The sequence below is a fragment of the Echinops telfairi genome, unplaced genomic scaffold (genome assembly GCF_000313985.2).
Source record: "Echinops telfairi isolate 266 unplaced genomic scaffold, ASM31398v2 ScPeMD7_23;HRSCAF=83, whole genome shotgun sequence".
NCBI lineage: Eukaryota > Metazoa > Chordata > Mammalia > Afrosoricida > Tenrecidae > Echinops > Echinops telfairi.
In genome coordinates, this window is record NW_022103920.1 from 53912011 (window position 1) to 53928871 (window position 16861).

The 16861-nt window shown below is 35.0% G+C and overlaps 2 protein-coding genes across 11 annotated transcripts in view; one reads left to right on the top strand and one right to left on the bottom strand.

The window, feature by feature from the left end:
- Nucleotides 1-16861, bottom strand: part of ABCB1 (ATP binding cassette subfamily B member 1) — a 177909-nt gene that overhangs the window by 157812 nt on the left and 3236 nt on the right. The gene's annotated exons all lie outside the window — the stretch shown is intronic.
- Nucleotides 1-16861, top strand: part of RUNDC3B (RUN domain containing 3B) — a 91274-nt gene that overhangs the window by 18714 nt on the left and 55699 nt on the right. For 3 of the 9 annotated variants that reach the window (XM_045288725.1, XM_045288726.1, XM_045288727.1), the window contains exon 2: nucleotides 10008-10141. In XM_045288725.1, the coding sequence (XP_045144660.1) occupies nucleotides 10112-10141 (30 nt within the window). In that variant the 5' untranslated portion in view covers nucleotides 10008-10111. The other 6 variants (XM_045288719.1, XM_045288720.1, XM_045288723.1 and 3 more) reach the window with 5 other exon arrangements.

Here is a 16861-nt window from a genome sequence, read left to right on the forward strand (position 1 = left end):
AATTAACATAAAAGGCTGTCTGAGCAATATAACCCTAAAGTGAATTATTTTTCCTAACCAGGCTCATAAATTCTGCAGTGCAAAGCTAGCAAATCCATTTGTTATAGTTCAGTTTAACTTTCACTGTTATAATCAGTGTAGTACATTTGGAGATGAATAGTGGAAGTGAAAGAAAGAATGCAAGTGGGGAAAAAATCAGGGAACAGTGGTTGCTCATTCATTTCTGTGACCTACAGACACCATAGCCTCTCTACCAGAATAGGCTTCACGTAGGAGCTTGATTCACTTGCTGGTGTAGCTCATATTCATCTTCACTATGTTATTTTTATTAGGTAACATTTGTGTTTATTGCTTTTAGATTATATGTAGTCCATCTATTTGGACTATTCAGTTTGGAATTTTAAATTTGGTTTCAGGGTTCTTAAATATCTTGTGTGTTTTGTTGTTGTTTATTTTTTTAAAGAGAGTTCCCAAAGTTGCAGATGGCTGGCTCATCTCCAAATACCTCTCCAAGGTACTCTATGCTGGTGATGTCTCCCGCCACTGAGCTGCACGGGAGCATGGAATTGACTTTCTGGGGAGGGCTGTATCAGTTAAGTGATCCTTTTTAGTACATTGCATGGGTTTTGCAAAGCTTTCAGTTTGTTTTTCGTTTTTTTTTAAAATCCAGAGGGTACAACTATACTTAAGCTAATTAAAAACATTAAAGCCATGTTGCAAATTATATAAGCTATATACTCCTTCTCTCATGTGTCCTTTCTGTATTTCTACTGTTACATGGCTTTAATTATTTTTATTAGTCATGCATATACCTCTTACTTACATTTTATTAGAGTTCAGTGATTTAAGATTTATAAAAATATTCTCAATTTTCTAAGTGTTGTTTATATTACATTCAAGGAGGGACTATCAGCAGCAGCTCCACTTTACCCTCTCGCTTGTATTCCATGTATTTCTTTCTCCTAGGCAGCATGCTTGTTTGTTTGTTTGTTTAATTTATTCACGCAAATTGTGTTGAATTTGTGCTATATGCAAAACACCCCTAGCCATCTAAAAGCTTCTGTCCAAAACTTTTATTTCATTTCTTAGTTAGAAAAGAAATACATTTTAAAAGATTACAATAGGACAGAGGGTTACTCCTGCCATCGAGTTGATTCCGATTTATAGTGATACCACAGGACAGAGAAGAACTGCCTTTGTAGGATTCCAGGACTCTAAATCTATAGGAGTAGAAAGCCTCATCATTCTCTCTCAGATTGTCTGGAGGTTTTTGAACTGCTGACCTTGTGGTTAGCAGCCCAATTTGTAATCCACTACACCTCCAAGGCTCCTAGACAGAGGGGTAGAAAGTAGGAAATAAAATTATTTTAGTTTCCTCAATCCTCAACAATGGATTGACACAATGGCTGCAAGGATGGACTCAAACATAAGAATAGTTGTGAGGATTTGGTCTGGCCCCTGCCATACTACCTTAAAGGCTTGAAGGTAAACAAGCAGCCATCTAGCTGAGAAGCAACAAAGCCCACATGGAAGAAGCACACCAGCCTGTGCGATCACGAGTTGTGGAAGGGATCAGGCATCATCAGAACAAAAAATCCTATCATTGTGAATGAGGGCGAGTGTGGAGTGGAGACCCAAAGCCCATCTGTAGTCAGTTGGACATCCCCTTACGGAAGGGTCGTGGGGAGGACACGAGCCACTGGGTGCAATGTAGCAATGATGAAACGTACAACTTTCCTCTAGTTTCTAAATGCTTCCTCTCCCCCACTGGTATCATGATCCCAATTCTACTTACAAATCTTGGTAGACCAGAGGATGTACACTGACAGATAGGAACTGGAAGCACAGGGATTCCAGGGCAGATGATCCCTTCAGGACCAGTGGTGAGAGTGGCGATACTGGGAGGGTGAAGGGAAGGTGGGGTGGAAAGGGGAAACCGATTACAAGGATCTACATATAACCTCCTCCCTGGGGGATGGACAACAGAAAAGTGGGTGAAGGGAGACGTGGGACAGTGTAAGATATGACAAAATAATTTATAAATTATCAAAGGTTCATGAAGGTGGGGGGAGCAGGGAGGGAGGGGGAAAAATGAGCTGATGCCAGGGGCTTAAGTGGAGAGCAAATGTTTTGAGAATGATGAGGGCAATGAATGTACAAATGTGCCTTACACAATTGATGTATGTATGAATTTTGATAAGAGTTGTATGAACCCCTAATATTTAAAAAATGATAGCTGTGAGGTTGGTGCAGCACTGGGCGGTGTTTCCTTCTGTTGTACACAGGGTCACTATGACTCATAACTGACTATACATCACCTAACAGCAACAACAATCACCCTAATTCTCACAAGTAATGTTTTTTAACAGTTTTGTTTCTTTTATATTCATTACTTATAGTTTTAACCAATATTGAGGAATATTACCTGTGATATCTTCAGTCCTACACAGTTAGTTGTTCATAGCTCTGTGTACAAATTTTAGTTTTTAATACACTAATTCAACCTGTATGTTAAGCCTCATATTAATAACTTTGGTAGATAAAAAAAATAACTTTGTGTTCTATTTGAAAATGTAACATTACGGGGAGAAAAATATCTGTTAAGTCTAATTCAATTTTCCAAATTTTGATGAACTGATCTTAGTTCTTAATTTGTAAGATGAAGAAGTATCCAATTTAGACTAATTTCTATCAGATTCAGGTTAAGGCACAATTAAAGTTATTTTATAAGTCTTTAAATAAAAACCTCAACAAGTAGTCCCTTTTAAAAAATGAAGCTCTTATAGAACTGAGAATTTGTTTTGTTTAGTTAAAAGATACTGGGAACTACCAAACTGGTTTTCATAATTTAAGACTGCTGCTATAAAATATAAATTTAAAATTAAATACCTAATTGTTGGCAACAACAGATCCACAGGTAGCCATTCTAAATATCTGAAACTTTTTGAAGTGATATGAGAGTGGTTTATCAAAGTTATGGAGGCTGCCTTCTCTTTTGTTACTCTTGTAGATGGATAGCAACTCAAAAGCAATATTCTTTTAGATTGCCAGTAGTAATGTTACACTAACAACTTCAGTTTGTAGGTTCATTTTTTATTTGCTATTTACATAGATAAGCACTATCACTAAGAATGGAGAAAGGAAATCATGTAACAGATTCATTTATATTTTATATTCTCATGTGTCATTAATTGCTGTTGAGTAGAGAATAACTTTAGAAAATTTAGTTCCTACTATTAGAAGGTTTAATTCTGACCATAAAATAAGCCATTAGGAAAACACAGATATATTGTAAGATATGAATAGCGATCTAACTTGAAGAATATAGAACAGAATTTTAGATTGACTTTGGGTCTTAGAGATCAGGGGCCATTTTTAAGTACTAAAAATGAGGTAGGTTATTGAGAAAGATATCACATCAGTGGTCATTAAGAGATCACCTTTTGTCTAGCAAATACTTCACCCTACAATTCTGTATTTAAAATGAATTAGAGGTGGATTGGTGGGGGAAAGATTTGAAAAGCTTGTTTAACTTTGTCCTGGATTAAGATTAAGTAAATTTAAACAACACTCACAATATGAAGGCATATACCACACCTATCATTCTTCGACATTTGAAAGAATTCTGTTCATGACAACTTATTTCTTATCCTGAATAAAATTTCAAGTTGTATACTAGTCAGTTTCTTGCTTAGTGATTTGCTTTAGTAGTTATTTTTAAAAGAAATGAAAATATATTGCAAGTAATTTATGTAAGCAATAAATGAGATATATGACAGCACTAATTTAAAGGCATTATATAATTAATATATATATATATATTTAATAAATCTTTCTGTTTAGTACTGGTTACAGCCCAAATGCATATTTTATTAGTGGTTAATTTATTTGTAAGCAAAACGGAATCCCTTTATTAACTATTTTAAATTAAACTTCACTTTTTTATAGATGCAGACATAATTTTGTTACTTAGATAAGATTATAGTATTTGTGGAAAATGTATGCGAAAGCATGTTTGGAGATCCAAGTACAATCTTCTGACCATGGAAAGCTATTTCTTGATGTAAGAATTTCACTTAGGAAATGATAGCCACATAAGAGAAAATAAAGCCGAATCAAGCCAAATCATGGGTACATCCGGTTTGCTAAATAGATAAATTTATTGTGAAACATTACTGACTTGTTTAAAGTCCTGCGAGTCATGATTTCCCATTTGTTCATTTGTTTAGTTTCTCAGTGATTTGGGGATCTTATAGACAGCACAGCACATCTATAGCAAAAGTTGCACCCACCAATTATCTATTTGACCTAAGTCTGGATTTATACTTTTTCTGTCTTGTTTTCCCTCTTCTAAAATGGGGCTTTGTTATACTCCTTCATCTGCAGCAGTGCTTTAAAACATATAAGAAATTATGTTCCCTGACCACGTGAAACTTCTGAAATGTTTTAAAATAGTACTAAAGATAAAAACATGCCCTGTGCATAAGTGGCAAGGTATTTGCATAGTTCTTAACAAGATAAATTCTGGGTCATGAGTAGCTTATGCCTCAGTTTTCCCTTTGGCTACACAGATCCCTGACAGTGTTTAGTACAAACACGGGTAGTATTTATTGAAGAAAATCTTGCAGTTCACATTGCAGAAAGCAAGGAAAATTAATTGAGATTTAAAATACATTGGAGAAGTAAGTTTGGAATGTTTAGTATGGGCTAAGGTTGGATTTGGGAGTTAATTTCAAATTATAGATTTTAACTTATTAATGAGAAAAACAAATTTGTGTCTCATTCCTATTTTGTTATAGCAGTGCAAGGGGAGCTTGGATTCTTTATCTGTTTGTGTTAAAATAGTAATAGCTAACCAAAGTAGCCAACCAAAGCCCAAACCGCAGCCATTGAGTTGATTTTGACTCAGAGTGACCCTACGTCAGGTTCCTGAGGGTGTACATCTTTTTTTCCCCTCCCTCCTACCTTCATGACCTCTTGATAAATTACAGTTGTTTTCATAGCCTCATCTTTCTCCTGTGGAGTGGCTGATAGGTTTGAACCCGCAATCTTACAGTTAGCAGTCCATCACTTATCTTACAGTGCCATCAAGGCTCTTTATATATACTAGGCTTTGTGCTAATTACACATGCATTATTTCATTTGGTCCTTATAACTATACCTATCAGCTAGGGTACTCTATTGTTCTTAACTTGTAGAAGCAGTTCAGTCTTACAGCCTTACACCAGTTCAGAGTAAATATAAGTCATTTACCTAAGATTACATAGCTAGAAAGTGATTTATCTAGGATTCCAGTTCATGTCCACTTTCTCAAAAGTCCATGCTTTTAAACACTTGATGATCAGCTTCCCTTCCAAGTGGCTAACAAGCTGATGGCATAAAAAATCACTTAAATACAAACTATATTGAAGTACTGTTGTCAGGAATTTTTTAACAAGTAAGAGAAAGTAATGGGAGGATGTAGAGGGGAACCAAGGAGATTATGAATATTCCTGTTAATTTCTATTTATTAGGTTAGTAATTTTTAAGGAGCATTGAATTATATAGATATTTAGTAAAGGTTTAAAGACTATATTTCTGAGATCATTGCTATAGTGTTGGTTTTTTTTAACTAAATAAGATTTTATAGGTGTTTGGGGATTTTTAGTTATATATATTGTTGTGTATTATTGAATTAATTCCAACTCACAGTGACACTATAAGACAGATGAGAACTGCTCTGTAGGGTTCCCAAGGTTGTACTCTGTACGGAAGCAGATTGCCACATATTTCTCCTGTGGACTTGCTAATGGGTTAGAACCACTGACCTGTCAGTTAACAGCTGAATATTTAACTACTATGCCACCAGGGTTCTACTGATTCACATTTATAGAAAGGTAAATTACGTTTGTTTAGAATATTTGATATTAGAATATTTTAATATTTGATACCAGAATGCAGGCATTTTAATACAAGATTGCTTTAATAAAATGATTTATTACTACAAAAACTAACTGAATTTATAGAAAAAAATCAACAAGATGATCATCTTTGTTTAATTTACTAATTCATTTGGTCAGCACATATTTATTAAATAAATGCCTGTTTTAAATCAAATCAAGTTATTTAAAGACAGGGAGGATACAGTCTGGGTATCAGCAACCTTACTGCCTAATATGTGGGATGATGAAGTCAACAGGTAATAATAATAATGTGATATATACCTTCACTGGGGGCAAGTAAACCAAGAGTGCTGTGGCACCTGATACAAAAGGACTACCTCACTGAAGTTTGGGGAGGGCTTACTTGAAGAAATGGCTTTTAAACTATCCTGAATGGTGACCAGGAGTTGCTCACCATCATACAAGGGGGATACCCCCAGAAAACGGAAATTTTTTCAAAGCTATATATTTAAATTTTTTTACAAGCAAACTTATCACCTTCAAAGTACTCTCCATTACACTTAATTCATATGTCAAGTCTGTGATTCCATTCTTGGAAACATTTTTTAAACTTATCTGTTTGGATAGCTGACAGCACCTCCCTCATTTTTTTCCCTTCACCTCTTCTGCGTCTTCAAATTGCCGTCCTTGCATGCCCCCTCTTCATTCGCACAAACAACAAAATTGGACGGAGAGATCAGCTGAGTAAGGTATGTGGGGCAAGAGAGCCATGCTGGTTTTTGCCCAAAACTGGCACACTGAGATGGTTGCTTGAGCAGGTGCATTGTTGTAGCAAAACCAGGCCCCGGTCTGCCAAAAATCAGACATTTTTTATTGCACACTGTTACGCTATCTTTGAAGAACCTCTAAATAGAAAGTGTGATTAATAACCTGACCTGGTGAAACAAACTTCAAATGGACTACAAGTCGACATTTTCATCCTTTCGGGGAGTTAACAGATAACCAGAATGAGGTTTGTCATCAATCAACATCTCACCTTGTTGGAAACAAGAAAACCACTGGCACACTTGGATTTTTCCCATAGTGCTATTTTTGTAAGCTCTTCAAACACCACAACAGTTTCTGGGGCATTTTTCCTGAGCAAGAAAAATTTCAAAGTCACACACTGTTCTCTTAAATCGACCATCACAAAACAAGGTTCGAGCAAAACTGCTTTTTAAAAAAATTCAGTGACCAGAGAGAACTTTCCCAGGCAATGCCACTTGGTGCACTAACTCAGAACAAGTTGCTTGATGTTCACCTGGTGGGGAAAAATCTGTACTGCAAAAGACCCAATGGAGCTTTTTCTGTTGTGTAAGTAGAGTTTCTACTGGTTAATTATAGAAATAAATCATTAGAAACACCTGGGTAACTTTTAAAAGAGTAGCAGTACCTAGGTGTACACTCAAGATTCTTGTTTCTGTGTCTGTGCTGGAACCCAGGCATGAATATTTTTTAAAGGCAGCACAGTTATTCTAATGTACTGCCATTTCTGGGAATCACATACAAATCCTTCTGTCCTAAAATAATGATTACTAATGAGAGCACTTTTTGATGTTGCTGGAGTGAGATTATCTCTGGGGAGGGGAAGATTTGAGTTAAGTAAATAATTCAAAATTTAAAATTCCAGATTTACAAATACAAAATGGCAGTCTTTGTACATTAAGATTAAACAACTCTTCCAGGTAGGATTAATCATTCCAGAGAAGTGGAGAAACTGTTGAAGAGGTTCTCATTTATCTTTAAGATATATTTAGAGCTAAAATTGTTCTCATATACCTAGTACTCAAGTCCTGCCTAGAAATATTAAAACTAAAAAGACACAAACAATAGAACATTTAGTCCTGAACAGGTGCTTAATTAGCCAAATATAAAAACTTAGAATGGTAAATTCCTGAAGGATTTTTCATGGGTTTTCGACTAGAAGAGAACACATGAATTACAAAACAAAAACCAAAACCATTGCTATCAAGCTGATTCTGACGTATAGCAAGTCATAAGATTTCTGAGACCAGACATCTTTATGGGAGCAGATAACTTCATCTTCGCGAGCTCATTTTAGATGGCTGCCCTTGCAGGTAGTTGTCCAACACTTAACTGACATCACCACCAGAGTTCCTGTCCTGACCAAGGAGACTTTATGCCTAATGAAAGGGAATGCTTTGATAGCTGATGATGAATGATCAGTAAGTGTGGAATGTTAATTCCTTATATTTAGTTATAGGTTAGAGCACACATTGCTTCCTATCTTTGAAGTATCCCTATGAAGAGGGAAACTAGGTTTCTGTTTTGATTTATTTGCTTATTTTTCTGTATTACTAAATGGTAAAACAAGGGTTAGAATACAACTAGAAGAAGAAGGAGAAGAAAAAGAAAAACGCACTGCCTTTGAAGACATCTGACTTATGGTGATCCAATATAAGGTTTCCAATATTTTGTATCTTTATGAGAAGAGACATTGTCACTTTTCTCCTGAGGAGCTGGTAGGTTTTGAACCATTGACTTTGTGGTTAGCAGCCTGATACTTATTTCACAGCACCGCCAGGACTCCTTAAAGCACAACTAGTGACATTTAATTTTATTTAAAGCTAGAAGAAAGATTTATATTTGTTATTTTTTAAATGATATTAGAATAATAGGATATCAAAGTATAAGATTTTTTTTTTTAGTTTGGCCCTTTTTTTACATGAAAAGTAAATTTTATTTAACATGTTTACATACGATTTGGAAGTTCATTTAAAAGCACAGGAGTGTTAAGACAAATGGTCAAAATAGAAACATACTACCTAATGAAAATGAGTTGATTGTTGGCCACTAAGGCAGAAGGAACTCCAGGAGAAGTGCACCAATGCTTCAGTTCCTTCTGCTCAGCACAGTGAGCAGGGGTCAACCTGTGCCCATGGAATGATGGGCAGAGAAGTCTGGCATGTAGAAATAGTAATAAAGAATTCACTTGGAGCAGGCAGTATGTCTGTGGATTAAAACCTGGTGTGTACACAGTGTCTACATGTGTTACAGCCCCACAGTAGGAATCTACACCAAAGTATGTATTAGAAGGAATTTGGTCCGTCGTACTACATCACGTTTTCCAGAGGGTAAAAAATAACATCTGTCTACAGACATTTCACACTGGGCTCACAGACCGAGCCTGGCTAACACTTGCAAAATGCCTGTAAACGAAAATGGATGGCTTAGATTTCTCAGTTATTTAAGTATTGTAATTAACAAGCAAACTGTACAGGTACAGGCAGTGGACAAGCTGGCCTTTGTAGAATTAACATACACGATTAAATCACCTTTTGTTTCTTTTCTTTTTTTATTTGTTTTTTTTGTGATTTTTATTTATTTATTTTTTTACAAAATGTGCATGCAGCTTTGAACAGTTCCAAGTCCTGCTGCCCTATGTGTGTAATCACGAGGTCGAGGGGCTCATCCGAGGAGGGGACACCGCGTGCGCCTGCAGAGGCTGCAGGCTGGAGCTCCTGCACACAGTGCTGTCACAAGGCAGCGAACTCAAGGCCCAGAACAATGCAAATTGAGATTTGACTTTTTGTTTTACCACCCGCCCGTGCGTTGCCCCCCAAAATATGAGTTTTTGTGTTAAAAAAATCAAACTTTGTGCTTGCATCCATCTCGAAGAAACGTAAACTAAAATTTAATAAAAAATAAAAACAAACCAAAACATTAGTGTGGATTGTTTCCCCTGGCCTCTCGGGTGAAATACCGTCCATTCTCCTTCCAGGCAGATGAGGAAGTCTACGGGGAGACGTGCCCCGGAAGCCCTTGCATCGATAAACGTGTCATGGGATCTAGCCCATTTTTAATTTCATTTAGTTGGAGTATATTGTTGAGAAAACTGTGGTACAACCCTGCTTAAAGTTCCGTATAGGAAATGACTCCAGTCAGAACAGCGGTAGATTTAGGGTCATTTTGACACATTTTAATGCCCTTTCTACTAGAGCACACTTTGTTGCTGTTTTTCATTTTTCTTTTCTTTCCTTCAGAAGTTTATTGTTTTTGAATTTAGAACTTTCAAGTCTTGTTTCTGTTTTACTTTTATTTTGTATTACAATTTGTCTTCTGAAGGTCAAGTAACCTGGTTTGGTTATGAAAGTCCTCGTAGCTTCTGGGACTATATCAGAGTGGCTTGCCGAAAAGTCTCACAGAACTGTATCTGCAGTATTGAAAATATGGAAAATGTCAATTCCTCTAGAGCCAAGGTAAGAAACTGAAAATAATATGCAATATGTATAAGCTAATCCTAAACAGTTTTGACCCGAATAAAAAATGTTTTTGCTCTTTCCTATATAAAGTATTTTCATTGTTGGGCTAAATAGCTGACTAAGTTTAACAACCTTTGGAGGCTTTTGTAGGAGTTCCATTTTCCTCTTTCATGGTATGTAGTTATTAAGAATGCTCCTGATTTTTCACTATTGATTTATTAATGCCAGGATGGTATAGTCACTATCACTTTGAATGTCCTTTTTAAGAAGGATAATAAAACACTGTTTTCTGAAAAGTCTGCATTTCTTGAATTGTGTAAACTAGTAGTTGTTAGGTGCCCTAGGGACTAGTGGGCATGTATTGGGTTGCTAGCCCCTAGGTTAGCAGATTGAAACCACCAATCTCTCCTTGGGGGAAAAACAAGACTTTCTACTCCCACAAGTAGTTACCGTCTCTATAACCCACAGGGCCAGTTCTACCCAGCCCTGTAGGGGTCGCTATGAGTCGGAATAGACTGATGACAGTGGCTTTGTTTGTTTGATTTTAGTCATCCTTAGCCAGTGCCATACTGAACCCCCAATGTGTCCTTTATTTTAGACCCTCCATGATGTCAAAAGTATTTATATGATAATACCAAGACAGTTTTTTGTCCTTCACTAGTCTTGGCAGTGCTATTACAGAAGCAATGATGGATAAAACTGCTGATATCTCAGCATGATTGAAGGTAGTGACATTAAGATGTACAAGTAATCATTGCAGAATTTAAGAAAAAGATTATTTCCATGTAAGAATGTCTGTGACAAAGTAAGCATTGTTCATTGTATTCAGTTTTAACCCTTGAATATTCTGAGTGACAAAGTGGGAATTATATATGAAGAATTTATGCTTCAGTCTCAAGTACGATGGTTGCCTGGCACCATTTTTACATGAAAAAACAATCTGTGAACTATAATTTTGGACTCAGTCATTTGGCAGATGATTTTGCGGGAAAAAAACCCAACTAAGTGAGCTTGGTATTTCATGGGAAATATCTGATAATATTTGTTGCCAATTGTAAATGAAAATTTTCAAGAGAAAAACAGACTTTTCTAAAAATTCCATAGTATTTGATAAAATTTCCAATATTTAATTTATTGATAATAATGTTGACATTAACAAACGTGTTTTTTGTTACTGTTTTTTAAGAAACATATAAACACTTGGTTGATCTGCATAACTCAATGAAAAATTATTTCTTGCTCAATCTAAAAAATTACATGATCCACTCAAAGTTTAAGACAGACAAATTGATTTAATGTAATTGAGTACACAAAGTCCATTGTTATGACTACAGATCCAAATAAAAACTTTATGAAATTACTATTCACTGAGTTTTAAAACTTTTTGTTTAAAATATATACAGCAAATCATATACCAACCCAACACTTTTTGCATGTACCGTTCAGTGGCATTGATGACATTCTTTAATGTGCAACCATTCTCACCCTCTCTTTCCCTATGATCCCCCTCCCTCCCTGTGTTAAGCCGAAACTCACTGGCTCTTAAGTTTTCTATATAATCTTTTGAGTTACTGTTGTCAATTTGATACAATAGAGATACTTTACATTATCACAGTGATCAAAGCAGACATTTTTTATGAATAAATCTAAGCTATTTTGGGTTGAGAGAAAAATTCGAGAAACTTAATTTTTTTCCAGAGGAGTGGGAGAGTGTTTAAGATTAAAAAACTAATTGTAGTTTGAGTGAGTCAAGTCTATAAAAATAAAAAGTAACTGAGTTGGTACATTTTCAAATTAAAGGCAAGAAATTACCATGACAGGTAGTATTATAAACCCCTTCAATAGAGAAGATAAGATAGAGAATTAGCATATCTCCAAAATAAAAATGGTAAATGAGAAGAAATATTAAGAATGCAGCAAGTGGATCTGGGTAGACGCCAGAAACCCAAGTCCTAGCTGACCACCTCTCTTAATGACTTTCCTTAGCCCAGTTCCTGCACAGCAAGAAGCTTCGAAGCAGAATTTTTATTCTACAAAGAACTAGTTTTGCGTATCAATATTACAGAATAATCATGTCCTACGTCTTGAATTTATATCTTTATTTTATTATGGCCTCAGACAAATTCCATTCAATGGCAAAAAAATACATGTATAATTTCCCTGGTTATGCTTGGAAATGTCTGCAGGAAAGAAAAACTCTTAATTGTTTTTTATAAACTTGCCACTATGAGAGATCTGACAGTCTTTAAGTGTCGGATAAAACCATGAAATACATATCACTCCTTTCTGTGCTTAGTCTGACTAGTTGAACCAATTTCTCAAACCCCAAGCATAGCTTCACAATGAAAAAGAATATTTTAAATGAAGTTTATGTTTATAATTTTTCTAAGTGTATTTATAGCTAATCTTTCTATAATATATACAGGGCCCTTGGGCACCCATATTTTTATACATCAAATTAAATTTTAAACTAGAATTAGGACTCTTATAGAAGTTACTTTGCACCAACAGGTCCCAATTTATTTCACTCTCCTCTGAACTCTCCCATCTTCCTTATTTGCTCTTGGACTTCTCGTTAGCATATCACATGATCTCTGACAGAAGCCACCAGCTGGATCATTTGTTATGTATTACTGTTACTGACTTTACAGATCTTCTCATTGAGATTTGTTTTTATTGTAACCAAGAATACTAAGTATACTAAGAATTTCATGCGTCCCTTTTAATGTTTATTTTCTCTGTTTTATTTTCTTGGCCCCTAATAATAAATAAACCTTACATTGTTCTCTAGTTCATTTTCCTCCTTGTCGCTCTCTCTCTGTTGTCAGTGTGTCTATAGTCTTGTTTTGTTATTATTGTTTGTTTTAAAGTGCAAACAGTTTTTGGATAAGTTTTTACTAGATAGGCCTTCTAGTTTGTGGTTTCTTATCTTGTATATTCCTTCTGTTATTGTACTTAATATTATAGCCCAATTTCTGAATATACTAGCCATAGTAAGCATCCATATATAATTAATGTTTCTATCCAGCATGTTTTATTGAATACCTATACTATATATATACACTACATATATACACTACATATGTATACTATATACACCAGACTCAGTGTATTGACATGACATATACCCCCATACATTTTCATGACATTAAACCCCGTCTATTCTAGAGACAATTTTTCTTCTTGCTCTTGCTTACTTTTTCCCTTATTTAGACGTTGACCTTTTTAATTCTTTATCTAATTGCCTATCAAAAGAATTCGGAGCAGAGGGTGGTTTTAATCACAGATATGCCAGAATTATCAAATAATAGAATTTTATAATAATAGGCACTGGGAAAAGATTAGATGATATTGTCTCAATCTTAAATCTTCTTGAAATTTGCTACCTTTGGTTATTTATTGTAATAGTTCAAAACCTGGAAGAACCTCAGAAATATTTGGTGACCTTTCAAAATAAATAAATAAATTTTTAGGGAGAAACCAAAGAGCTTCTGATTTTGCTAATTTTTTTGTATACATTATGCATTTAAAATTCTAGCTCCATATGAATATTCCTAAAATACTGCTCATCATTCCTTTTCACCATTTATCGTTGGTACCTCCCAACAAGTAGTAAGTCTATAACCTTGAGCAAGTTAGCTACCTTAATTCCATCCATTTATTCAACAAGTATATATTGAGTGCCTATTAGATGCCATAAATTAGTATAAATACTTGGGATAAAATTGTGAAAAAGATGTCAAAGAGTAAATGTTTTGAATTTCATATTTAGTAATACAGAAAAAAAATAATTAAATACTAGTCCATGATATAATCTTTAGAGATCATGAAAAATATGAAACCATTTAAAACGTTGACCATATGCTGAGCTATACTGCACTTTAATAAATTTCTGAGCATTGAGTTTACGTACATAAAATATATTTGCTAATCATGGTGGAATTAAGCTATAATCAACAATAAAAAGATAACTAGCAAAGGCTTATATTATTCAAAATTGAGAAGTATGCTTTCAAATAATCCATTAATTAAGAGGAAAAAAAATCAATGGAAATTTTAAAATATTTTAAATTAATGATTATTGAAAATCTTGGAGTCATATTTTTGAGTTTTTATTGATTTATATTCTTTGTATTATATCCATTAAAGTCTTGTGAAAATTTGATATATGTAATTCCATGATCTTGACTATTCTGTGATTTATCTTTTCACTGTCTTAAGTGATAGCAATTTGTTCCCTAAAGTAGTAAGGAAGGTAGAGTGTGGGTATATTAACTCAACTTAGTTGGTCCGTTTGGTGGTTGGAAAGGAGTTTTTTCTCTTTTAATTCCATTTGTTTTTTGTTTTCTTCTATTGCAAGGAGCCTTGGTGGCACTGCAAGGTAAGCATTTAACTGCTAACCACAAGGTCAGTAGTTCAAACCCACCAGCTGCCTCACAGAAGAAAAATGACGCTATATGCTCTCCTAAAGATTTATTACTTCATAAATTCCATATAGGGTTACTGGGTAGGAATTGACTAGATGGTGATGGTGATATATAGTAAAATGGGGATAGTACTATAAGCTTACCCACACAGTTCTTAAGAAGATTGAAAACCTTAACATAGGTAAAACTCTTAAAATCAAGACCTGTTATTATCCCACATCTATTCTGATTTATAAGGATTTACAGGATAGTATACAACTTCTCCATATAGGTTCCTAGACTTTAATCTTTGCCTGAGCAGATTGCCAGGTGTTTTTTTTCCTGCTGAGCCACTGGTGTGTTCAAACCATTGAACAGTGAGTTAGCTACTGGGCTCCTAACAGGGCCTAATACATATTAATTAGTTAAATCCTTAAGAAATGTTGACTGCTTTTACAATTTCACCCTCACCCCCCTTTCCAGAAACCTTTAAGTAATTCATTATTATTTACTGGCAAAATCAAAATTCATTAATGTAAGTTTTCAGCTTTCCTGCATTTTGGCCCAAGTAGCTTTTATAAATCTGTTTTATCTACTATTTTTGAAAAAGTTATTTGGATGAAAGAAAAGACACCTGTTAAAATTAGCAGAGTTAATTATCACAATATAACAAGAAATTCCATAAACATCAAGGACAGGAAATTAAGTTCAGCTCAGTTCTGCATGGATTGAAATTAATATATCAGGAAACAGGATGTTCCCCACATTTCTTATCTAGCATCAGCACAGTCTCCTGTGTACAACTTGCTCTGCAAAGCAACTTTCTGTTTTTGTAGCAGTAGACATGTGTCCTTTTGATTCAAACACCCACTGTCTGATGACTAGTTGCTATGTCTTTTAGGTAAAATTTCAAGAAAATAATCTTGGTATGTTCCTTGCCTTTTCCTTCCTTTGTTCTAATAACCCACAGCTGCTTTTAGAACAAGCTAAATGGAGAAGTTAAAACTCACTGCAATCCAATTGATAGTGACCCTATAGGACAGAGTAGAATTGCTCTTGTGGGTTTCCCAGATTGTAACTCTTTACAGGAGCCTCATCTCTTTTTGCTTGTTTCCTACAACCATATAATTCTTTTGCTTCTCCTACATGACTTCTGTTCTAGCCTAACAGGTTTTACCACCTGTTTTATATATAGACCCCTCCTCTGGAATTTATGCCATGGCAGTGGGTTTGGGTTTTTGTTTTGTTTTGTTTTTTTCCCAGGAACTTATGAGTTGAAAATATTTTAAACCTTTTTCATAGATACTTTTTTATTTATTTGAATGGACGATCACAATTATTGATTAACAACCCATTGCCATGGAGTCAATTCTGACTCTTTAGGAGAGAATACAACTACATACTTAGGGAGAGTTTCTGAGACTATAAATATTTATGGGGACAGACAACTTCATCTTTCTTCTTTGGAGGGGCTCGTAGGTTGAACCACAGACTTTGTGGTTAGCAGCCCAACAGTTAACCCTTTATGCCACTAGTGAGCCTTGTGTATCAATCCCCAAAATAGCTAAACACATCGAGTAGATTCTGACTCAGAGCAACCCTATGCAGCATTTCTGAGGCTGTAAGTATTTATGGGAGTATATAGTCTCATCCTCCTCCCCTGAAACAACTGGTGAATTCAAACCACTGGCCTTGCAGTTAGCAGTTTAAAACTTACTGAACAGAGCCACCAGCATTTCTTTGTATATTGTTTAGTATTCTCTGCTGCCTTTATTCTCAAGGACCTTTACAGTGTTTCCAATTTCTATACATTCAACCTTTATGAATTTTCTATGTATTCATGAGATGGTTATGTGAAAATAAAAGTAATTGAATTATCAACATGAATATGACCTCATGTTCTTTCATTTTAAATAAAAAGAGGAAATGCTTTGAATTTTTAGAAAATTGATCAATTAACTCTAACTTTTGAATGATATCATGCCATTTCAGTAAAATGAAATAATTCAAAATAAGAATTGCATGTTTCCGTATGGATTACAACTCAGTATAAGGAAAACCAAAATTCTCATAACTGGACAAATAGGTAACATTATGATAAAAGGAGAAAAATTTGAAGTCGTCGAGGATTTTGTTTTGCTTGGATCCACAATCAGAGCTCATGGCAGTAGTAGTCAAGATATCAATCAGAGTTTGCATCTACTGCCCAAGACCACCTTCAAATGTTGAGAAGCAAGAATGGTACTTTGAGGACTAAGGTATGCCTGACCCAAGCCATGGTATTTTCCGTTGCCTGTGAAAGTTAGACATT